Genomic DNA, 25,448 nt, shown 5'->3' with positions numbered 1-25,448 from the left:
TTCTGCAGCCAAATCTTCCATCTTATTCTCCATTATACCTGAAATATCACTACTTGCCAAAACTCTCCCTTGTGCAGAGATGGAGGGATGGATGTAGGTTGCCATGAATGAATAAACAAAACGTTTTGCTTCTTGCGGAGAGGGGCTGCAACAAGCAATTGAAGGGAGAACTGCATGGCTTGCGCCAATGCGTTTAAGAAACACTTTCCTTCCAGATGCATATGGGTTAAGCAGCTCAGCCTTCCTCTGGCCCCAAAAGATTACTCTCTCAACTCAAAACACATCCAGCCCCATAAGCGCTTTCCAAGGAAGCAGCTGTCAGGTTTTGGTTAACACACATGTGCATGTAATGCATAGCTGGGCCCTTAGCCTGCTGCAGCCTGTTCACACTAAGGTTTCCGCCTCTGGAGTCTCTGCTAGGAGTCGCAGCGGCTACTTCAACAGTTTTAACATGGAATGATAATCAGGAGCTGGCTAACCCACGTGGGGCTGAGTAAATGTCACAATTAACAAATAGCACCTTAAAAATCAGCCAAAATAAGCAGCCGCTTGATTAAACAGAGAAGTGTCCTGAGCCAGGTACATTAAATCTAAATGCACTTGGTCCTGAGAAATCACGCGGCAATGGCTTAATGGAACCCTCTGTGCTTATAAAGGCAGGCTTAGAGCAAGTTCAGGCAATTGCACTGGAGATCTCAAGGCTTTTTTCTGTGGGTTGGCATCTTTTGACATCAGCCAGTCAATGAGTCCACCTGCAGTTTCCTCCTCCCTGTGGAAGAGACTGGAACCGGGATCAGACATCAACTGTCGGTAACCAGAAGGCAAAGAACTAAAAAACAACAACCACCTTTCACCTATATTATATCCCTAACGTAATGTACACTCTGTGGACTGTAACTTGCTTGAGGAGTCAATTAAAAAATTTAAATGGCTAGCACTAGTCTCCTCTTGGTAAGGAAATGTCTTAAAAGCACCTCAGCTTGGCTCACAATTTGGGGTTTCTGCCTGAAACTGCAAAAAGAGGCAATCTCCATGTCAATTCACAGCATGGTGACCAATTCTAGCCATTTCACGCCTTCAGGTTATCTAGCAACTGCTGCAATTTTTATGTTGCTAAGAAGTAAACTTCAATTGTTTGTATGTGGAGCCTCAGACTCTGCATGAACTTCCTGCAACCCAGAAAAATACTATGACAGCACAATCCTAGGCATATTTACTTAGAAGCAAGGGTCACTATGCTCAAAGAGGCCTACTCCCTGGTAAGTGTATTTAAGACTAAACTGCCATTTAACTAATACATTATTGGCATTATGTTAGTCTTATGTGCATGTTTCGGAGAGTGGAAGAGAGAAGGGAAAGCTTTAGCATCATTAGGATATCTAGCAGGCAATAAGGCAAGAGCAACCCTGCTGGGTTATCCATCAACCTGTTTTCTATAACATCCAGATGTACTACATGCAGAGTTTGAATTCTGCTGAATCTCCTAGGAACTATGGACTCAGGGGACCTTCCTTTATTAACAGGATCTGAGGCACACATGAAACATAAATGCAGTGGTATTATGAATAAAGATTTTAATATTTAAGCTATTAGATCTGCTAATCTTCCAGAGCTTTTTTCAGATACAACTTTTCTTTACCTTTTTTTCTTTCTTGGCTGGGGGTGGCGAGGGGAAAAACAAGGCAAAGAGCCACAAAATAGGGAGGCTTGTAGCAGATGGAAGGAAGTTCAAACCCACATCTGAGATATCTTTGTAATTTAGCTATAACTTTAAAAGACACCGGGTAAACCAGGGATTGTGGTCAGGATATTCCTTGTCTGGACATACTCTTTAAAGGGAAATTCAAAGAGAAATATATCTTATGAAGAGAGGAAATACAGTTAATTCCCGATATAAGAATACAAAACGTCTCAAAACATTCAATTACTGAATGCTTTTGCCTCTACAACAAGCATGCCAGGAGAGACTTTTTTTTCTTTTTTTTTGCCTCTGAAGAACGTGGGTTAAAAAAATCAGTGTTGCCATTTCTGGTAAAATGATTGTTTTGTTCCATTTATGCCCCATCATTGCAAAGCAGCAGGCTGGCTTTAGGTGTTCTTAGGCTTGCCAGTAGTAAATGTGAAGAGAATCTAGGGGTCTCAGTAGACCCCTAGCATAACATGAGTCAACACTGTGATGCAGCAGCAGCAGCAAAAAAAAAATAAAAAAAATTAATGCTAGTCTAGGCTGAACCAACAGAAGTATATTGTCCAAATCGATGGAAGTAGTAATACCTCTCTGCCTTGGTCAGACCATACCTGGAGTACTGTGTCCATTTCTGGTCACCGCAATTTAAGAATCCCTGACCACTAGGTTCCAAAACCCACAGGAGACCAGTGAAGGATTTAGAGCTGAAATTGCATTGGAACACAAGCCATGCAAACAACAGACTGCTACATTTACAGCACTATAAATGAAACTGACCCAAGCAGGGGGAGGGAAACTACAGGATTAAAAATAAATAAATGGAAATATAGGCAATTATATAGGCAGTGCTTTTTTCTGGGGGGATGCAGGGGGACGCATACCCCTAAACCTTTTGTGAATCCAATGGTGGCTTCATTTCCTTTCCCAGTGATTTTCTTGAGTCAAAATGACAGTACCCCTAAATATCTTTTTAGGGAAAAAAGCACTCCGTTACTCAAAAGCAATCCATTACTCAGACTGTGAACCGATTTGCACATGCATGAACATCTCTTGATGGATTGTGTGCTGAGTGTGTTAACAGCAACCAGCAAAAAGCTGTGTTTTCGAGTTTGCCAATAGACCAGAGATCCAGCCTTATTCTTTAGGAGTTCTGAGGTAGCACAAAATGATGCAGTAACCACACCTTCTGCTTTGTGGTCCACTGGTTCCCTTTCTGCCTATCATAGAAAAAAAAACTGTTGTCTTGCATTCTACGGAAAGCACAGGATGAGAATAGGCAACTGGCCTGTAAAAAAGACAAAGGGGTGGGGGGGTAGGCTCTCCACCATATTGTCAGCTGTGCTTGATCTGCAACAGCATTTTGCACACATTCAAGTTGTCACTTGATGCTATAGTCGCTATGACCTCATTCAAGTCAGTTCAGAAGCACCATGAGTCCTGTGTTTATGCACTCACCCTGCCACTCCCTGCCTGTATGGATTAACAATGTCCTTGTTTCTTGTTTTTTGTGCAACTCTTGATTTGCAACAGTTACTTCTGAACTGGCAAACTATGGTTTGTAGGGGGGAAATTCAGAACTATAAATCAGAGTTCCACCAACATGCAATATCAAACTCTGATTTCCAGTCCTTCCTTCCCATATAAAATCAACAAGTGAAGAATTTTTGCTATAACAAGTTTATAAAAATTAAACTGAGAAAACTCAGATAATTAAACTTAATATGAAGCCTTCAACAGTAATCACCAGACATTCCTGGAAAAATAATTTTATATTCAATTACTATAAAATATGTGAATTAGCATGTCTGGGAAATGTAGCAAAAATAACAGTGGCTTCATCCATTCATGGAGGAGAGGCAAGTTTTGCCAATTTCCCCTTCTCCTATGCTAGCTTCCATACTCTTCCCAGAGGGCTCTCCAACTGTTCAGAGCAGATTTCTGGAAATTCCAATGGATCAAGGGGGGAATCAGTTAAAATCACCCCCACCCACTTTCATTCACAGGACGCTTCATGAGTAAGTCAATCATAGGATCTCTGGCTCCAACGCAATGATTTAAAAGAGACCATGTAACCCAGGCATGACCAAACTTGGCCCTCCAGGTGTTTGGGGACTACAACTCCCATCATCCCCAACTAACAGGGCCAGTAATGAGGGATGATGGGAATTGTAGTCCCAAAACAGCTAGAGGGCTAAGTTTGGCCATGCCTGATATGATCTATATAGCTGAATTTGTAATCCAGGCAGTGCCCTCCAGATGCTGTTGGACTATAATTCCCATCAGCCCCAGCTGATGTAGTTGGAGTTGGAGTCCAACAGCATGTGGAGGATACTACAGTGGCTAGCCCTGGTATACTGGCTGACAAACACCAAGTCATAGGCAGGTAGCCATGTTAACTCACTGCAGGAAGCTCGACATGAGTCCTGACACTATAAAGTAACAATTTTGGTGCAGTTACAGGTTGGTGAGTTCTAGTCCAAGAAAGCTTATGCCACAATAAAAATGGTAGTGATTATTTTAAGGTGTCACAGAAACTGATTAAGTCACATTGCATCCCTGCCTTTCTGATGTAACTTTCCTTTGTAAACATTGTCAATGTAGACCACAATATTGCACCTCACACATGTGGGAGCAAGCCCCACTGAACTCAACAGGACTTGCTTCTCAGTAGATATGTGTAGGACTGAACTGTGAGACAGTAAGCAACACAGAGCAACATCAAACTTACTAGCTAGGTGCATTTTATACAGATGGATCGCAAAGTCCTAATGAGATACTATCTATTCATAAAATATGAGCTGCATTTCCCAAGTGCTAAAGGGCGCTATATACAAGTGTAACTTAAATAGCAAAAAACGTATATTAAAGCAACATCGTTATAGCTTAAGTGTTGAGGTGCATAAGGTGCCTCTGGCCTAGTTTTTCAGCAATTCCCCCTCAGTGCCTTCAGCAGAGTCTCCCTACCCTCAAGAAGAAACATTTGGAGAGGGAGCTCAAGGGGTTATGGGGCAGGATGGAGCAGCAAGGTCACTTTCTGGCCCTGTCTCTCTTATCTATATCTAACTCGCATTTATTTTTAAGCCAATCATTAAGTAGTCATTCTAGATCTTTCCTCACTTCATTTGATTGTGTAACACAGGCCACAAAGAAGCAAGCTGCAATTCAGCAAGATATACTTGCAAGATATAGATTAAAAACAAGCTAACCACCAAATATTAGATAAGATTGCTCTAAATCAGGGTTTCCCAAACTTGGGTCTCCAGCTTTTTTGGGACCACAACTCCCATCATCCATAGCTAGCAGGACCAATGGTCAGGGATGATGGGAATTGTAGTCCAAAAACAACTGGAGACCCAAGTTTGGGAAACCCTGCTCTAAATCACACCTAAATCACATTTTGGGCAACAAATTACTGTCTCAATGCCTCTCAGAAACAATGAAACTTTCACCATCGCAGCTTATGTAGAATGAATACCATTGATCCCCAGACAACTACAGCTTCAGCTTCACAAATACAAGTATTATCTTCCTTCTGAGGTAAAAAGTAATATACATTTTCATAATTATTCAATGCCACTCCAAAAAGCACTTGAACGTTCTGGGCCTAACTGTTGAACAACCTCAAAACTACAGAGAGGATTGTCCTAATTTGAGTAGGAATTTTTTGAACTGAAACTTGGCTTGGAAGCCTGTATTTCTGACACAGAAATATGAGCAGTCCTAAAAAATTTTCCTCAGCTGCAGTTCAACAAAGTTAATTGTCTTGGCACATACATTGGACTGAAAAGTTATGTTTGCTGCTTTGCACATCTGAGAGCCTCAACTTCCAATGCCAAATTCAATACATGATGTAGCTCAACACCAATATATATAGAAGTCCAAATTCTGACCATCAAAAGTACCTTCAAAATAGATGCAGGTTAGATTGTTTAAAGCAAAGTTCAGCTCCTCCTCAAAAATACAGCCTGGGAAATTTCATTACAGTTTTAAGAAGATGCCAGCAGATGGGTCAATTAAAATTAGGAGCAGTTCCCAGAATTAAATAGCACCCGATTTGATGCCTGCTCAAGATAATAGAGGTGGAGTTGGCTACAAAACTCCTTCCCTTCTCAGGCAGTTTTTGTACCACCAGGTGCATATGACAAATATTGTTAATGTCAGAACTCTTGTTGAATTTAAAAGAACAGTTTGCCTGATTTAAAGACAGATACCTGACAGCAAAATCTTTTGCCTTAAACTGTAATACTAAGCACACTTTCCTGGGAGTAAAGCTTACTGAACTCAGTGCAATTTACTTCTATGTAAACATGTATAGGAATGTACTGCACATCTTGAAAGGCAGAAAAACAAACTTTTGCACGGTGTAGGACGGCCTGTAAAGCTAATGGAAATTCTATGCCATACAGGTAGCACTGTAATATATATATTAAGTCTGTATAACAAAGGAAAGAATTGTCTGGTTTTTGCAGTTCAAAATGTACTGCAGATTCTTATCTGCTAGGGAAAAGCCTGTTTACATTTGAAGAAATCAGTAGACCAGCAAAACTTATGGGCTACAATTCAATGCTGAGTTAGGCATGCATAAAGTGTGCCTTTGTGTTGGACTGTGACCAATGGAAGCAGCAAGGAGGCCACAAAAACACTAAAAAAAAATATGACCCATTTATAGTACTTTTGACTTGCTGCCACTGACTGAGATTTTGAAATGGCCAGCTAAAGGAATAGCTTGATTCCTAAATGGCAACATTTCCAGTTGCGGAGTGTGTGAGGGGGGTAATTTCTAACAAAAGGAATGATCCGTCAGTTTTTTGCAGCTGTGGCATTCAAAACATTCTCGCTTCAAGGAACCCTTTTCCATACAAACATGTCTGTTAAGGAATTCCTGTATGTTATAGAAGTTTCTGGAAAGTGTTTGGGGGAGGGGGGAGTTGCCTGTGACAGGATGCTTTCAAAGCCTGCTGGGCCTCACCACTGTCCTACGAGAATCAACAGTGCAACCTAGAATGCATCCAACACTCTCCTGGGCCTAGTGCACAAGCAAAGGGAAGATGAGCAGTAGCAGGCAAGCTCTCAGAGGTTTGTCTAACAATAATTTTAATCTATAACCCACACATCTGGCTGGGTTTCTCCAGCCACTCCGAGTGGCTTGCAACATATATAAAAATACAACCAAACTTTTTTTTGGGGGGGGGATATCCTATACAAGCAACAAACAGACCAATAAATAAATAGAAATCAACAACAACAATAAACAGTTTACAGTTATACTCAAATTAAAATACAGTAACCACCAACTCCAACTAAACATTTAACCAACAGCAACTCAACAAAAACTAAACAGAGGGACCAAAATGAGAACCATGTAAAATGTTTTAAAACATTTTAGCCAGTGCCCACTGACCACAGCAAACCAAGAGCTGTTCTAGCAATGTCCCAGTGGCCTCCCAGAAGCCTCTTTTAGCTGTAGACGGTGAGTCTGGGCCCTGCCCCTAGGCCAAGTGAAAATGGGCCTTGCAGCAGCGATCAGATCTTTCTTCCAGCACTCAGGCAACAGCAATGTCCCTCCGGCCTCCCAAGAGCCTCTTTTAGCTGTTCAGGGTGAGTTTGCCCCCCCCCCCGAGTTTACCAATTCATATTTGCTTATTGAGGAACCCTGAACCCCCAATAAGCCTCTGAAACATAGCTGAAAACCACTGAACTAGAACTTAGTATGGTCACTTCCCAATCTGGAGAATTCTCTACTACTTAGATATGGATACGGCACCCTGTCCCACATTTGCACCAGAAATGATTTTGTAAAAGTCAAAAGTGAAGCAGCGAGCATCTTTGGAAGGACTACTCTACATAAATAAATGGGAAGATCTATGTTGGATGTGCAGATCTCTTTTAGGCTTTTGTTATTTCCATTACACAGAGGAGGAGAATGATGCTGAGAAAGAGTGATTATCAAATGCCACAGCTGAATGAGGATTTGAACTCAGGCTAAATCCACCACTCCAGCCACTACACCAAGTTGGAGAAGGCTGTCTTTGATGTTCAAGCCCAAGGCAATGATGGTATACTAAAGAAAATACTCCTGGCAATCTTAGGAATTGCAATAGGATATAATAAGTAGTTACAAGTTATGTATGGCTCAAGCTATTTAGGGATTTGCTAAGCACATCAATTTGTACCAGGAATGCTACTAGAATACAGTACAAGCCCTGGAGCATGGGTATATTCTCAGAAGTCCAGCCCCTTCAAATGGTGAAACACTAGGCTTAGTTTCCAAACAATAAAAAAGACAGCTTAGTCCTCATAAACGGACATAAATAACATTCAGTAGCCAAAGACTGAACAATTCTCCTTCCTCAATGGATGCCACCACAATAAGGAAAATAACCTTGATCTCACTTAGCAGGAGTAGCTCAAGTGCCAACAAGAGATGAATTCCACTCTTCTAGGCTAAATTCAAAGCACATTCCAGTACATTTCTTTAGTGCTTTAACATTCTACAAGACATGCTACTCTCATGGGAAACGTCTTCTGCTCCCATGCCATTAAATAACACCACATTAAATTAACAAGATTTATAAAATATTTTAAGAACTCTACTGAACCTGAACAGTGTCATAAACCCCAGATACTCAGGATTTGACCATCACTGTACACAGATGGATCCTCCACAACCACCTCTGCAGAGGCAAGAAACTATCATACAATACAAGAACATGTTCCGTTTAGCGGACCATGGCTTCAAATTCTGCCGCAGACATAATTTTAAAATGAGTCCTCTGTACCTGCATCCCATTTGTAACATACATAGCCCTGCAACAACTCTAATGGCTACATCCATTGAGTTACAGCACTAATATTACATATTTGCTGGCACAATGGCTCATAGGATCAGCCAACTGTGTGCATTTTAATTTATTAATTATTTTTAAAACATCAGTAAGCTTGTCTTTCATCCAAGGAGCTCACAGCTCTCCTCCAAATCCACAACTTCGTGAAGTAGGTTTGACTGATATATTGCAACCTAAAGTTGCATAGTGAGCTTCATGGCTGAACTGTCATTTGAACAGAGGCCTCCCAGGGAAGAGTCCAGTGCCTTCTTCACTACAATGTGCTGACTTCCCAGAGCAGGTGAGAGAAGATGCTTTCTTCAGCTGTAGGTACTATGGTGAATTTAAAACAGTTGGTTAATCACCTTCAAGAACAATACAGGAATTGGCATCTATGAAAGTCAGGTTTAGAACTTCAATATTGTTGAAGAACTACAAAGTTCTCTGTATGCAAGCGAGGATATTGGTTCCCTCAAGTTTAAGCCAAAATTAGACTACTTCATGTGGGAAAATACTTAGGAAATAGAGCACAGCAGACCACCATAATGAACTAATTAATATAGCTAATTAATTCAAGAGAAATTTGACAGAAAAAATAACAAAAGTGAAATACACCCATGTATTGTGTTTATGGGTAATTACAAATCTATTAATGCACTACAAATTGAAACATACTGCTTATTGCCATTGTAAAACCAGCAAATCATGTGAGAAGCATCTTTGTTGATGCCTGTATTCACATTTAAAATACATGCTAAGGGTGGGGGGATCACTATACAGCATTTTTCAAAAGGCTCTTGATGAATGGTGACAATCTCTATACAGTACACAGCTATACGGTACTTTCTAATTTCTGCATCAGCAGGAAACATTTTCATTTGACAAAATAGCTCTGGTGAGTTCCAGCACTATCTAGCCTTACAGAATTTGAGTCACTGATACATTAAACTTCCACTTCAAATCTATACTTACTGTGTAAAATGTCATGAGCCAGCCAGTAACAGAGGCAATATAGACACTAGGTGGACCATTGTTCAAGCTGAAATACATTAATTCTATACTGGAATTCCTCATCAGTGATTTCTCCCACTGAAAGATCAACTAAATGACTAGACACAATCCACACACTGGTTACACAGGAATATTATGATGTTCGAGACAGTGATGCAAATGAGTTACATGTGTTTTTAGAATTCTTGAACTGTGGAGTGGATGTGGGCAAAACATTTTAGCAGTCTTTCATAATGCTTTTCAAGCATTCTGTTTGGCATACAGTCCTCCATGAATTTCTCCCTTTCAGTGGCCTAGCAACGGAAGGACTCAATGTTAAGTGTTTGGGACAAGAAGGCCACAGGAAAAGGCTGACTGAGATGGGAGGTTGAAAGCCAGCCAGGTGAACTGGCACTTCAATCAGCCCCGGGGGGCACCTAATAAAAATGGTAGGATTGCGCACCCAAAAAATTCCAGCAGGCCCATAACTCAGAAGGAAGAATCAGCTTCTGCCACTACATGCTATTTATGTGATAGCAGAAGGTGCAAACACCTTACTTTTGAGAAAGGAGAGTGGGCTTTCTTCACAGCATCTGTGCAAACGGAAATGGGGCCAGCCATCCTCCCTTCACCAGAAAGTCTGCAAGGAGGAAGCAGAATAACTGCCCAGTTCAGACAGCCTGGTAGGCAGGTGAGGCGGAGGGACACGTCAGAGGTATGTGAATACTTGCTACACCTGCTCACCTCGCCAGGGAGGCCTAAGCCAGCGGTGGCACCATGGGCTCCGCAGCCGCCCTTCGCTGCTGCTGCCGCCCCCGCCGCCCCCGGCAAAGCGGCCCGTCCCCTCAGCAGCCCGCTTTCCCTCATCCGTCCGCCCGCACCGGGTCTCGCGCATGACGTCAGACCGGTGGGCGGGGCATTCGGGACGCTGAGGAGACGGGAGATTTTTTTCGGCGAGCCCAGGCCCTTCCTTTTGTGACGTCACGAGCACAACAAGAACCTGGCCCCGGCTGGGCTGAGCTGAGTGGCCGGAAACCCGGGGGCTCGCGCTGACATCCCGCTTAACCTGTTGCTGCCGCCGGAGAGAGGACGGATGCAACCAGGAGCAGCACGCGCCGCCGAGGGCCGGAGCAACAGCAGCCATGCCTGCTGTCTGCGGCCGCGATTCACTGCCATGGCCAAAAGAGCCTCCCGGGTCTCGCTTTCCCCACCAGCCTGCCCTCTTCTCTCTCTCTCTCCCTCCGCCGCCCCCCCTCTCGTAACATGACAATCCTGAAACTTGTGTGAACACACGAAACGCTGTCTGGCTTTTCCAGTATAGCGTGTCTTTCCAAACAGGTCCTGGAGAGAGAGGAGTGGCATCACTTCTCTTCTTTTTCCACAGCAAGCCTCATGAACGCGATAGAGTTGCATTGTTCAGTCGTGCAGACGTAAGAGTATCTAAAAACAGATTTTGGCTTGGAAAAAGGAAAACACGCCGCGAATTCCCCACCCCTTTTCCTGCTTTGTTTCGCTGCACTGGAAACGTGCGCAAGGCATAAGTCACAAGTCGCGTGTTCATCAGGGGGCTTCCTACAGAAACAATCCCTTTTGGACAAAAATACTTTTGCTTCAGATTCTCAGTTCCTCTGCAATGCGGATGTATTTCTAATTCGCAAGTTCGTTGGCGAATTTTCTTAAAAGTTACCCATTGTTATCTGGAGTCACGTTTCTCAAAAAAATACATTTCCAGACGTCAAAAATAGGAGGAAAAACTCTGTCGAAGTCTACTGTGACTTTATGAAGTATTTATTAAAATCAATGGGGAAGTCAGAAGAATACCCCCACCATCAGGACACAGGCGCCCCATAACAAATGTTCTGCTTACAAACGACAAACACACTATACTGTAAGCAACTTTTTGTCATCTTGAGCCACTTATATTCAAGAAAGGTATTCTAACCATAGCAAAAGCTGCATTTGTTTTTGTTTTTAAACCACCATTAGGACTGCCTGCACATCTGACTAATCCACTCTGTTGCTGCAAACTGAAAATAACTCCCCCATCCCAATCAAACCATGGCTAGAGCCAAGAAAAAAAGGCACGGCCTCAGCAATTTCTACACATTTCTACAATTGGAAAAGGTTATCCCGTGACTGACTACACGATACGAAGGCACACACCATTAGCTAGATCGTTGGCTCTTCAAATTTCAAAGCATCTTTCTGAACGGTAAACCAATTTCTCCGTGAGCCCACACCAAATTAACAAAACTCCAAACCATTTCCCCGAATATTAAAGTCAGGCCTTGCAAATACATTCCTTGTAACAGGATCCCCAACTGGCTTGGTTCTATTGCAAGCTAGATAAGCCAACGATCACATACACGAGATTTGATGGGGGAGTAGAAGAAGCAAGCACGCCATAACCAGGTATTAGATTTCAAGTTAACAGTCTCGCCGAACAACCACAATGCCTTCTCAAACCCCTAAATATATGTTATAATAATGTGATCATTTGCATGCAAAGTGAAATATTAGTAAATCCGCTTGAGAAAGCAGTTTAGTTGCATTATCGCAGCAGCCCCCCAAGCACCGTGTCTTTCATCTTCTAAAACTAGATTATGATTGTGTCATTTGAGGTCAATACATTTATTCACTTGAGGTATCGCTACACGAATCTCGTTTTTAAACCCGCTTTACAGTTAAAAGAGGCTTTTGAGAATTCCCGCCCCCCCCCCATTCCCAGCGGACGAAAAGCCAACATTTCTAGATATTCTTTAAAGCCACCGCTAGCTGTAAACTTGACATTCATGAACATTTCCAAAAAAATCAAAGAGATAAATGATCCGGTATAACCACTTACGTATTTCTTTTGAATTATATTCCTCTTGGGTCTTTCTTTGCTCATTCTGATATCCAGATTCTGATTGCAAATGGGGGAAATTGCTTCATGAATTAAAAGCCGCAACCAATTTGCAGGAAAAAAAATCCCTTTTTTTTGTTTCTTGTTTGTAGTGGTTTCTTGTAATCCGATTTTCTTCGCACACAATACAATCCTCCTTGCAATAAATCCAATATGTTGGGTGGCGGGGTCAAAAAAGAAGAAAAAATACAAATGTAGAGCAAACCACCAAAAAAGAAAAATCACTTTAGAGATTCATAATGTAAATTTTACACCCTACAGACACACAAAACCGCCCTTGATGTCCTCTTTTTCTTTTTCCCAGGCCACCAAAGCGATCCGTAGGCCCGTAGTGTCCGAGGCGTAGTTTACATCTTGAAGAGCAGAGAAAAGATTTGAAAGGGGAAGGTATTTTTTTTAATGTTGGAAGTCACGTTTCTACTGCTGCAGCACAGACAACTCCAGCAGCACTGAAGGCTGCACTCACACACACGCACGCACACACACCCCGTAGGAGTCTGCTTCTTCAGTTTCCCCCTCCGCCCCACCAATGAGAGCAGCTAGCTCTCCAGCAGCAACTTTAAATGGCCCGATTTTTTAAAAATATTATAATATGTATATAGATAGACAGGCAGGCAGGCAGGCAGACCGGAGTGAGGGGGGGGCGGGAGGGGATGAGGGAGAGGGGGCGGCAGAGAGAGAGAGGAGAGAGAAGGGTTAGGGCTTCGCCTCAATTCTTAACGTGGTCCCAGCCGCAAAGAGATCACTCCGGCTGCATCCCCGCAGCTGCAAGCCCAGCCGTGCCGTGCCGCTGGACAGCCGTGCCCCGGTCGTCCTTCCGCCCTCACCCGCCCGGGGGCCGCTCTCCAGCCGAAGGCGCCGAGCGCAGCTGACGCCGCCGGGGCGAGGAATCCCGGTGCAGAATTTGAGGACAATCCCTGCGCCCGCGACACGCTCCGCCGCCAGCTCTTCTCCTTTCTGTGTCTGCAAAGCTCTTTAATTGTCCTCCCTTGCCCTCCCTCCCCCTTCGCCTGGCGAGCAAACGCGACCTCCTCGCCCGGCTACATCTCCCGCTCTCCGTGCGCAAAGGGCCCGGGTCGCGGTCCTGGGGGGGGGGGGCTCTGCCTCGCGTGCCCGGGAGGGGAGGAAGCAAGGAGGAGGAGGAGGAGGAGGAGAGGGAGAAGGAGAAAGAGGAGGGGGAGAAGCAGGAGAAGCAGCAGCAACAGCAGCAGCTCGGCGCACGGGTGCGTTCGAATCGCCCTTGGTCTCCGGAAAAGTTGTAGTCCCCTCACCACAAAATGGCTACAATAATTGCAGGGAGAAACTACAAGTCCCAGGCTGGGCGGCGCGCGCAGCTGCGGCAGGGATGGCCTGATTGGGCGCCGGGAGAGGGATTGTCCTCGAGGCACCTTTCTTTCACCTCCCGCCCCGCCCCCTTTCGGTGCCAAGCCTGGGCGCAAGCGGAGGCGGCTCTTGCGCGCGTGCGGCGCCGTGACGAGTCCGGCTGCGCTGGCAGCGAGGTCGTGGCTTCGGCGAGGAGGCGTCAGCCAAGGGGGAGACGGGGCTGCCTGGTTAATATACATAATGCATATGCAAATATATATGCATATATGTGTGTGTGTGTGTGTGTGTGTGTGTGTATATGCATATGTATGTATATATATGTATATGCATATGTATGTGTTTGTGTGTGTATATATCTCTCTCTCGTTTTATATTTAGTACTGCGTCCATGCGGTTTAAGTAAAGGGGATGCTGGAGACAGAAGAGGGTGAGGGAGTTGTGGGCTGTTCGATTGGACGGCTATGGAAAAAAGAGGAGGCCAGGCCGGCGCGGATGAGGAGGTCAAGGGCAGGAAATGCAACCTAAGAATCATCGATAGCATATGGAGGAACTGAGGAAAAAGTGGAAAAGTTCATAATGGGGTGGGGTGGGGTGGGGGACGTTGGTAAGGAGTTGCCATGGGGTTGCCATGCAGCCTGAGCCCCCATCCCTCATCTCTCCAGTTGCAACGAAGCATGCATAGGATCACACCGTGGCCCATGCAGAGAATGGGTCTTATTTGACTGGAGGAGGAGAGAGAAAATCGTCTGAGAAGGATGCGCTTTTCCTAGAAGGGGAATACTCAAAAGGGCCACATTCTAGAGGCAGGCTTTTTCTTGGGAAAATAAGGATTACATTGCCTTTTAAAAAGCAGCAATAAAAAGAGCATTTATCTAAATTACAAGCTGGACAGAAAATACCTCTTGCTGGTTGCTAAGTAGTCGTTGGGAGACTACAGCTTGGGTTTCCAGCCAGTGTTACCTCAGGACAATAAGCCTGGTTTATAGAAAACTTGCTCAACATGTCTCCAAGGTATTCTAAGGTCATACCCCTCCGCCTTTCTCTAATGCTGTAGGAAACCCTGCTGTATCATATTGTGTGTGTGTGTTTAGCTTGTATATAGCATCAGGCAGCCCAGTGCAAAGGGCATATTTTAATGAATGTATTTATGTATAAGTTTCCAGGGCTTTTTGCTACCAGTAGCAATCTCAGATAAAAAAATTAAATAAAATTGGTATGGATAGCAAAAACACCTTTAATAAATATGGCACAGGACAGTAAAGGATCGTTTTAGTCTCTTCCTGCTATAAACTGTAAGTTTGGCACTTACTTGGCCTCTTGCTTTCTTTATCATGGTCTAATTCATCTTGTGGGTCCATTTATAGGGCTTGTTCCAAACAAATCAATCCTATGCACATCTACTCAGAACTTCCATAGGGAAGGAATATCACAGCTTCAGCATCACCACAAAGAAGGCCCTGTCTCACATTACCACCAGCCACACTTTAAACAGTGGGTACACACTAAGCCAGGTATCCAATTAAGATTTCACCATGTGATTAGTATCATAGGGTGGTAGGTGTTCTTTCAGATATCCTGCGTCTCTAGACCATTTAGGACTTAAAGCATGGGTAGGCAAACTAAGGCCCGGGGGCCGGATCTGGCCCAATCGCCTTCTAAATCCAGCCCGCAGACGGTCCAGGAATCAACGTGTTTTTACATGAGTAGAATGTGTCCTTTTTAAAATCTGCAAAATCTATACGTCCAGATTTTTCTGGCAACTGAATCCCCGTTTCTGACAACCGAATCCCAGCTACGTTCGGGGAATTCTGGACATATGGCAACCCTTGTTATATGCTTTATTTGCCCTGCAGCAGTCAATCCCCCAGCAGCCACATTTTTTACCTGTTGCAGTTTCCAGGCTATTCAGAAGCAGCCCCAAAGAGAGAGAGCATTCCAATACTCCGGTCTAGAAATGATTAAGGTATTAATTGCTACAGAAAACTGTTAAGGAGTTTTCTAAGCTGTAAGTTATATGAGGGACTACCTTTGAAGACTGCTCTCAAACTGCAATTAGCTTCAGGGTCTAGTCATTGAGAAGACATTTCAGTGATGCTTAAAGAGCTACACTAACTCGCAGGCCAATTTCAGACACAATTCCGCGCACTGAGGCTTGCTTTAAAAGTTGTCCGCAACCTTGGAAAGGGATACCTACTTCCAAATTAAATACCTTCAGATACCAAATACCAAGTATCCCATCATCAGACAGCGACTGGGCCTTCTTGTTTGGGACACCCCAGTTTCCCCTGAAGAATGTAGGCCTGGCACCTTCATTTGTCTTCTTAAAAGGCTTCTTAACTTTATTTCCCCCAGGCCTTCTAATTTTACGAGATTTTTATGCTACCATTTTAACATTTGATTGCTTTTGGATTAAGCTGGCGACATTGTCAAATGCATCTTACTGTTGTCTTTAATAAAAAGCTGTGATTTAATTGAAATCTATTTGAGCTAGGTCAGTGGAATAGTAAAGTGCTTTTAACATGTAAGAAGGTTAGCTTTGTCCATGATGCATGGAAAAAAATTGGTGTATGTATACCCTCTTGATCCCAGCTTTATACTTTGGAAGAGGCAGGCACTAGCGCTCTGTTTCGGGAATGATCTGATCAGTATTCTACACTCCTCTCTTCCTAATAAGCAGACTTGGAAAAACACGTTTCTCTTGTGATCAGTCATCCATATGAAGACTTTAATAAAACAAACAATTTAAGTAAAAAGCCTGATACATTCATGCAGCACTCTCCATAAGCCAATTAGAGAGACTAATTGTGGTAGGCCTCAAAAGTGAGTTAGCAAGTTTATTCTAATGAACAAAGTATAGAGGAGGAATAGAACATGTACTTGCTGCTGGGAAGGCGATCCATTCATGTGGTCTTGAAAGGATGCAAATGGTCTTGTCTGAAAGATAACTTATTTGTTCCTCTATTGGACAGCAAAAGGCATTGCGCAAGTTGGCTGGCATCCCATTTGAAAGGTGCTGAGTCAATTGACTTCCTGGTATGTTGTGTCTGCTGCGGCAAGCTTTAAACAGTGCCCCTGAAAATACCTGTTTTCTTGTGTATTCTTCCCATCTTTTAGCCAGATAACATAGTTAGTAAATTCATGTGGTAGAGTCCTTCCTAGTTTATACAGTGACAGGTGGGGAAGTATGGTCTGTGTGTTTTTTCGTTAACTCCAATTAAAAATCAACAGCAACAACTTCCTTGCATGTGGAAAACTAACACATCAAGTAAAAAAACCTTCTAGCTTTTCCTTCATTATTTTTGTTATTTATGTGCAAGAAGCTTCCATCAAAATATTCATAAATGCTATACTGCATCTGCTGCCTAGTTTAGGAATGCCTTTACTAGGTGATTTTGTGTAAATTATCCTCCCCACCTTCATACTATTTCTGCTACCTCTTCCACATTTATTCTTAACTTATTTTAATTTTGCACTAGAGGGTGTGCAGAATAAAGGGCATGTGTATTGCAGGGAGAAGGCTGTCCATAGAGTTTTCCGTTCATAGGGGTTGGTACCCATAACCTGCCAGGGCTGGTGTGCAGGTTTTGCCTACACCATAAAATGACAAAGAGCCTATCTCACCAGTAAGGCCACTATTTTCAATTTGCACATGACACATGAAATGGTTGGAAGCAACATGTGAGAATTCTGGGTTCACATGCCTCATGCCTTGCAGTTTAAGGAGTCCCATGGAGAGTGCCCTGAGGAACCAAAGCAGATGGAGGAATGATGGGAGGAGGAGTAATGAGACCTTCTGAAAGTTGTCAGACCTCTGGCAAGAAGGATCTTTACCTTCTCCCAGCAGTCCACTGGGTGAGGAGAGAAAGGGAGAAGTTGGGGAAAAGAGGTAAGACCAGACCACTGTTGTATTTCACCCCTCCATGCCCCTGCCCACATGCACCCCCTGACAGATTACTGTCAAGGGACTGCAGCACCATAGCAGAAAAAAATGTTCCCCCTCATTGGTGAAGACAGGATCACAGGTATGACTCAGTGTAAGGCAACTTGATATATTTACTGTGCCTACTGAATCTAGCACTTTCTAGGTGTCAACAAAAATGTGCACAGATTGTTCTGTTTCTCATAACAAATTAAATTGTGAAGCAGGGCAAGCATAAGTGATTAATGCGACAAATGTGTAGATTAAAAGAAACATATTTAAATTATACCAGGCTTTATCATTACTGATTTAACACAGGGGGGGGGGTTGTGATATAAGTTCTTTTAAGGTTGCAACCCTAAATCCACTTGCCTGAGAGTAAGTCCCATTCACTTCAACAGGACTTACTTCTGAGTAGACATGGTTGGGATTGCTCTGCTAAGCTTCCAATGTATTTTATTTCCAATCATTTCTTTCCTTGTCTCACAAAGTCATGCATGCATCCCCAAGTATAAATCTTCAGTTGTAGCTAATATTCTGCAACTTGCAGGTGCAGCTACGTCACTTCCAGAACAAAGACTGGATTGCAAGGGAGAAACAACCTTAAGTGTGAGGTGTTTTGGAAATAGATCCTACTACCAGCCTAAAACGATATGACAGCAAACTGTTCATTAATTTATTAATATTGTATTTTTACTTCTCAAGAGGCAGGAAGCATTGCTGGGATTTCCTGCCTCAGGTAACAGGAGAGCGTGAGTGGTCTTTGGTAGTATGTAGCCAGTAACCGATTGCATGATAAGCAGTGCTTACCTAACCTCCAAACACTTTAGTCACTGCTGCTCACAGGGTGGGGAGAGGCAAGGTGGTGAGGTCAGTGTGGTACAAATACACCAGGTACAAATACACTAGTGGAGTCAATCTGGCATTCTTGCTAGTAAGTTCGCACTGTGATAACCCTCCCTCTGCCTTCCCTGCTCCCTCTTGGGAGCTGTTGGGAGGTCAGCATCTGCTGTTCCACCTTCTGCAGTAAAATATCCAATGCTGACCCTGTTTTACTCAGAGGTAAATCCCACTGAACACAGTGAGACTTACTCCCAGGCCTAAATGTTTTACATAGGATTTACGTTAGAGTAAGCTCTATTTAAACAACTAGAGCAAACAGGTACCTGATATGGTGCTTTGACCATGTCAGTGCAGCGTCAACATTATGAACAGGTTTCTAGGATTGTGACCTTCAGTGCAGCTACTCTCTGAATAAATAGTATCTGCTCAGTCAGTGTGCCACTGTATTTTCATTGGCTGTTGCCAACACCTTTGGTGTTCTTGTTTAACCAAAAGATAGGCCAAAGGTGTATGGCAAGTATCTTTTTCTTCTAGCTGTTGCAGTTCCAAGGCCATCGCTCCAGCTGACAAGACCAAATTTAGAAAAGAATTATTTTCTTAACCTCATCTCTTTCTCTGGAAAAAGGGACAAAGAGCAAGATTTCATTGTCCTGTTATTTGTCTTCCTTTTGTCACAGCTTCGTAGACCTCAAAGGTTGAATTTTACAGCTGACTGGGTTGTTATAAACTCTAAAGTCATGTAAAGAAATGGAATGTGCACCAACTGTAAGCTATTAACATGCTTATCTGTTGACAAATAATTATGTTTTATTTTTGTCTCACCTGCTAATCTTTACTCTCACTTAGGTTTAAAGGTGAAAGATCACAAGCTCAAGAGATTCAGTTTCAGTTTCAAGATTGATAAAATCTTTTCTCTTGTGCTATTGACCCAATTGCACAATTCCACTAAAACCTATCCACCAGATGTTTTTTAAAGATGCATGGCCAAGAAATGTAAACGAGCAACACTACAGCCTTGGGATACATAGATGTCATCTCGACCAAGATACAGTACATTTCTGCAGTGCTGTGCATTATGTGAACTACATGAGTGGGGCTCTGAAGTATCTTAAGCAGAATCTGCTGACTGGTAAATGGAACTAACATCATTATCCTGAGTGCATTATTTGACCCATAGATTTCAGTGCTCAGCATGACAATCTTTCTCAGTTCACATTTGTGAGTATAGGATTCCTAAATGTAAGGATAGCCATAAACCGCATCATATGTTTAATTTCAGCAAGCACAACCGATTACTCTAAAAAGCCCTAAAGTTTTTTCTTTGGTCCACAATGTTTTCAGAGCTGTTGTGTAGGGAGTGCTCCATGCCTCTGCCCTCCTGCCCGTCCCTCGTTCGCTCGAATGTCAGTTTTGCTCCTGGGGAAGGTTCTGAGAGTCCCTCTGATTGCCATTGCCCTCTCCCTTGCTGCTTTACAAGCAGGCAACAACATTATTTGGGGGTAGTGGGGGAGAAACTAGATAAAAAGAAACCACCACCATTGATTTCCAGGACCAACAAGGAGAGTGCCAAGAGGTCCACAGCAGCTCTGGGCACTAGGAGCCACCAACCCATTGATCCCCAGCTCAACTTAATGGCTACTGGAGGCAGGCAGGGTATGTGTGCACACGCAAGGGTGCATCCCCCCCCCCCCCGGGAAGGTGGGTGGGTTGGATGGGATCTGCCAAGAGAGCCACTTCCCAGCCTCTCTCAACAGCACCCTCCCCACTTTATGCAATTTCACATATATGTACAGAGTCTGGGAACGTAACCCCCGCTTAAGTGCGGGAGACGGGAACGCCTGAATTACAACATTCAGACTGATAACATTTGGCCTCTGTGCTTTTGCTATAGTGCAAACCAACCTTAGCATTGTATTGTCGCTTGCATTTATTAAAAAAACTGCTTTAAAATGCTTTTTGCTTTTAAATGTTACTATGTATTAAAACTTCACTTCACAAACCATCACTGGTTCTGTATGCTCATTTGTTTAGAACGTTAAGCTATCGGAACAATGCTAACCAAATCTGAAGTTTCTTACTTTTCCTCCTCCCTTCCCCTTTTTGCGACAAGTAAGATGAATCATTCACAAGTAGGAGGCTTGACACATGATGAAATCACCAACTGACACTTCAATGACTTTTAATGTTGCTTTGCGTAACACATTGTGGATAAGGATGTTGTGGGATTTTCACTGTTCCACAAGGCAAGGATGATATGAGGTTGCAAGTCTGTGGGTAGTGTTTTGCTTTCCCCACCAAACTGATGAAATGCTTTATCATCGTAGAGGATGTGAGAAGTTACCTTGGGGGTGAAGATGACTAGCCCATGGCTATTTTAAAATGAATCACGATTAATAGCACCTCACAAGCACACATGTTCAAAACTTGCTGAGAAATAACTTTTTTTTGCTTTTATATTTGGGAATCTTGAGGAAAGGGAGAGCTGTAGCTACTTCAAAAGCCAGGTTTTCATTATGGATCTTATAAATTAACATTGTAAGCTTTGTATGTCACACATGGCATATCATTTCATATTCTGTTGTAAAGCAAACACATGGAAGTGATCCTAATGGTGACTATAGACAGTAGCACTGCCAAGAATTGTTTGGGGGTCATGGGAGGTGAAATGTTCCTCAATGATGAATGGCTTGTTGTCAAGGCCCAGAGGCAAGTGGTGCGGTCAGGTTCTGCAAACAGATTCTGGAGCAGGTGAGATGGGTATATATAGTAGCCCAGCCTCTGGTCATCTGGACAGACAAAGCATAGAACCATCACTGACCATAAGAGCAATGGTGGTGGTGCAGCACAGCTGAGATTGGGATAACCTTTCAGATGTTGTTAACTACAACTCCCATCATTCATGACTTGGGCATGCTAGCTGGGGCTGATGGGAGCTGAAATCCAACAACATGGAGGGCACCATGTGGGCTTATGCTGAGCTAAAAAGTCACTGCCAGAACAGTGCCCTGGTGGCACATTGAGGGTTTGTTTCTTATTGATTTTATGACAAAACAAACAGTATTACACAAAGAAAAAGAGACTGGAGAAACAGAAACAGTAAGGAACCATAGGGACAATGGATTGCACAAATCAGATACTGTATCCATCATACACATGGAATAATTTTTACCAACAATATGAACATTGTTGATGCCCAAACTTAGCATTCCAGTGTTTTCAATGTTTATTATGAAATTTATATCTCAACTTTACAGGCATATCCTAACTTAAGGTGGCTCACAATAAGTTAAATATAAGAAATACAATGCAACCAAAACAACAATAAAAATAGCAGAAGCTACTGACTTTTTAAGTAGCTGTTTCCTTTCACTTGTGACCATGGCATTCATGAATCAGCCCTTTAATCATTATTGCAGCCAGGCCAATTCCTTGTTAGTTTCTAAATTTTATTTGTTATTATTGTAGTTCCACAAGTGCAATCATTATTTAAAAAAACCAAATAGTTGCTTTGGCTGTAAAGAGGAAATAAGTAATTAAAGCTGTACACAGACCCCAGCAAGAAACAGGAATTGACTAATTACAAGTCTGATTTAAGTAAGAGAAGGAAGCAACTAATTAAAGGACTGGTAGCCAGGGTAAGTGGGACTTTTGCTGAATGAGACTTTCTTCCATGCAAATTAATATTAGGGTGAGATCTTGCCTGTGTAGGGATGGGCAATACTAGCTCCAGTAATTGGGAAGTTGTATGACACCTTTGGATTAGTCAAGCCTGGAATAGATACTGGAAGATTTGCATTCTGATTTGGCTTTAGACCAGTACCTTTTACTTGCTGTGCTCTAGCTGGTAAGCCAATATTAGCCTTGGGAGCCCTGAACTAGCAAACATACCTTCAATGAATGCATTTGAATACTACAATGCCACCCACTGTAAACTTGACCTGGGGGTTATATTTCCAGTGTATTATAACACAGTACCCTTTTTTGCACTGTAGTACATTTTTCATCTCAGGAATACAACCTTATTTCAGTAAGGTTGAGACAAAGATGGGGCACCAGATATTTAACAAAAGTTGTCAGAGTGCCTTTAGCTCCTTTCTTTGTCCTTTTCCTCCAATGAATCTTTCTTCCAGTTCAAAACACACCATTATGCCATTTCAACTTCCATCAGGCATCTGAACCCCTAGTAACCAGTGCTATTTTTCTAGAAAAAGGCGCTGGAAGTCACCACAAACTTGAGCATGGTTGGCGTGAATACCATGCTCCTTGTTTCCATTGACACCAGTGGTCTCCCAGTGGATATTGATGAAACGGCCCCTCTGCCACAACAAGGAGCAAAGGGGAAGCATAATCTCCCGATAAGCAGCTTCTGTGTAGCACAACTCTTGGAGCATAATAATTGAAAATGTAATTTACTTATGCTGATTGGCACCGTTTCATGCAGCAATTTAATTTGTCATAGGGAAGATGTTTAACAGTTATAATGAAACAATTATAGTTCAAAAGGAAAGCTGTCAGTCTTTGTGGCCTCCCCTCTCCTCCCCCATGATGCCAGACAGGCCCAGAAGATGCTCTTCTTTCACAGGGACCATAGGAGGGTCATGACACTTTGGGCATCTGGCCAGCCAGGGCTGATCTCATAAGCTGCCACTGCCCTGGTTGTGATTAGGGCTGCGTGCATGATTCCTAATTCAATTCTGTTGTGTCCTCATTTTACCTAACTGAAAGCTAAGCTGGGATCCATCTGGTAGCGAACTGCACTGATGGACATTGGCTACAGTGTGCTCAGTTAGCCTCTCATTTATTAATATTGAGGCTTCTCTTGAGTTGAGATAAAGGTATTCGCTTCATTAAATAAATCATGAGTAAAGTCATCTTGAGGCTAGCCAAATTGATATAATAAAGGTCTCTTCAACCACCCCCAGGGAGGAATCTGCACCTGGTGAGGAAAAAAAGAGATGCGGGTATATTTCTTCTGCCACTTGCCAGGGCAAGATTCAGCTATGAATCTTAATGGATAGTTTGGGGCATTGGCATCACTGTATCTCAACCTATTTTACTGGATTTCTGTGAAAAGAAAGAAGAATTATGAAGGGCTTTTCTACACTGAAAAGGGATGGAGAAATGATAACAGTGGGATTGACTCTTATCTGATCGTAAGCCTCTTCTGTGTTTTTGTACCCAGAGGCTTATGCAGTTTGTTTTATTGGGGCCTCTGTACTGATGTAATTTGGTTTCCACCCAACTCCTAAATTCTCTTTCAACTGTAAAATTATTTTTATGTGTCTACATCCTAACTTGGGGGTGACTAGGGCTGAATTTCTGTTCATCAGTGTTGTATTTTGAAACAGAGCAGGTTAGCAGGAACAGTAGTTGAGGTGTGCAGATTAGGTGTTTGAAACCCTTTTTGTACCAAACACAGATTCGGTTTTCAGAAAGTCAGTGTCCTGTTACAGTTTACTTACTGCAATTGTCCTATGATGCTGCAGATAAGATGTGAGACAATATATGCAAGGATTCTGCATCAACTCTTGCGAGAGCCCTGCAAAATCTCGCTAGAAGCCGCTGCTGCAGCCACTTTTCTTTTCCAGTGGTGGCATGGCAGCGCCCATGGTGCGACCAGAGTAGTAAGGAGAAGCAGCAGTGGCTTCCATCAAAATCTTGCAAGGGCTCACCGGAACCCAGAAGCTGCCACTTCTCGCTTCTCCAGTGGGGACAGGCAGGATGCCCTCGGTAGCTGCCTCAGTCCACCTCATGGATAGGCCAACCCTGCTAGAAGCAGTTTCTATTTGGAGGTAAATCTTGGTCAATGACCTTGAATAATAAATAAGATAAACTCCTCTGCTGTAAGTTAATGTCCTTAAGATTTTATACCGGGAGATTCCAACCCACCCATCCACATTTTTGCTGTGTTGACCTTCTCCCTGACTCACAATAAAATAAGACAATGGCTTATTAAAATTGATATGATTCTTGTAAACGAACCATTTGTGCCTAGGGCACTGTAAGGTGGGCGGGAGGGGAAAAGAAATACATTCTTAAATCTTCTTGCACACAGTATGTAGGGAGCTACAGATTGCAAACATGAAGTGGCTCGTTGACTTGTTAACCTTATTGCTTCGCTCTTTTATTTTTGATCACTCAGACTAGCTATTGAGAAAACATTGTTTTATTAGTTTAATGAGAGTGATTGCAAACAACAAGACATTGCTTGGACACTGGCTAGATTTCAAAGGCATAAAGGTGGCAAATATTAAAATAATATTTCTAGGACTGTTAACATTTTACAGGGTTTGGATGCTTCAAGTTTTTTGTTTTAACTTAGAAGGTACTATACTTTATCTCAGCCTTTGTTAACCTGGTGCTGTCATCAGCCTCAGCTACTTTAGCCACATAGGCTAGAGCAGATGGATTGACCATGGAAAACAGTTTCCTTTACTATCATGGATTTCTACTGATCTGCAATCCTATATGTTTACTTGGAAGCTGAGCCCTACCAAGTTCAATGGGACTTATTCCTGGTAAGTGAGTATAGGATTGCAACAGTAATGTTAGAGGACAGAAGTAATCAGAATCTGTTGTTGTTTATTAAATTTGTATACCGCCCTTCATCCGAAGATCACAGGGTGGTTAACAACATAAAAACACAAAATGAGAACACAAAATGCATAATAGGAATAAGAACAAGAACCAAACCAAAACAAACCAAACCAATAACATCCTCCCACAAACACATTTAAAAGGACATATGTTAGCAATTAGTATGACAGATTTCAGTCTTATATGACAGTGCCCATAAAATTTGGTGGCTTCTTTGTTATATGTCCTGGTTCATTAAAGGACAGGAAAGCTCACCTCACAAGGAAGTGAAAATAAAATCTGCTAGATAAAATCGGAAATACTGTAATCGAATCCACAAATTTATCCTAAAATCTCCCATCTCAGCAAAGTGTGTACTAT

General features: G+C 42.8%; 1 protein-coding gene and 1 long non-coding RNA gene across 4 annotated transcripts in view; one reads left to right on the top strand and one right to left on the bottom strand.

Moving 5' to 3' along the window:
• Positions 1-13,832, bottom strand: part of JARID2 (jumonji and AT-rich interaction domain containing 2) — a 184,673-nt gene extending 170,841 nt beyond the window's left edge. Inside the window, exon 1 of one of the 3 annotated variants that reach the window (XR_014566286.1) lies at positions 12,347-13,715. Coding sequence is in view for 2 of the 3 variants with exons in the window: in XM_083747149.1 (XP_083603275.1) it covers positions 10,246-10,368 (123 nt within the window). In the remaining variant the exon portion in view is untranslated. Of the gene's footprint in view, positions 1-10,245; positions 10,386-12,346 lie in introns of those variants that run through there. The other 2 variants (XM_083747150.1, XM_083747149.1) reach the window with 2 other exon arrangements.
• A 33-nt stretch (positions 13,833-13,865) lies between these two features.
• On the top strand, positions 13,866-20,479 carry LOC310848489. The gene is made up of 3 exons (XR_014566450.1): positions 13,866-13,956; positions 16,699-16,762; positions 19,338-20,479. It is a non-coding gene; the product is annotated as an uncharacterized lncRNA (long non-coding RNA).
• Positions 20,480-25,448: the final 4,969 nt, after the last annotated feature.

This window comes from Podarcis gaigeae, assembly GCF_964106915.1.
Source record: "Podarcis gaigeae genome assembly, chromosome: 7".
Taxonomy (NCBI): Eukaryota; Metazoa; Chordata; class Lepidosauria; order Squamata; family Lacertidae; genus Podarcis; species Podarcis gaigeae.
This window is presented reverse-complemented; position numbering and strand designations above follow the sequence as displayed.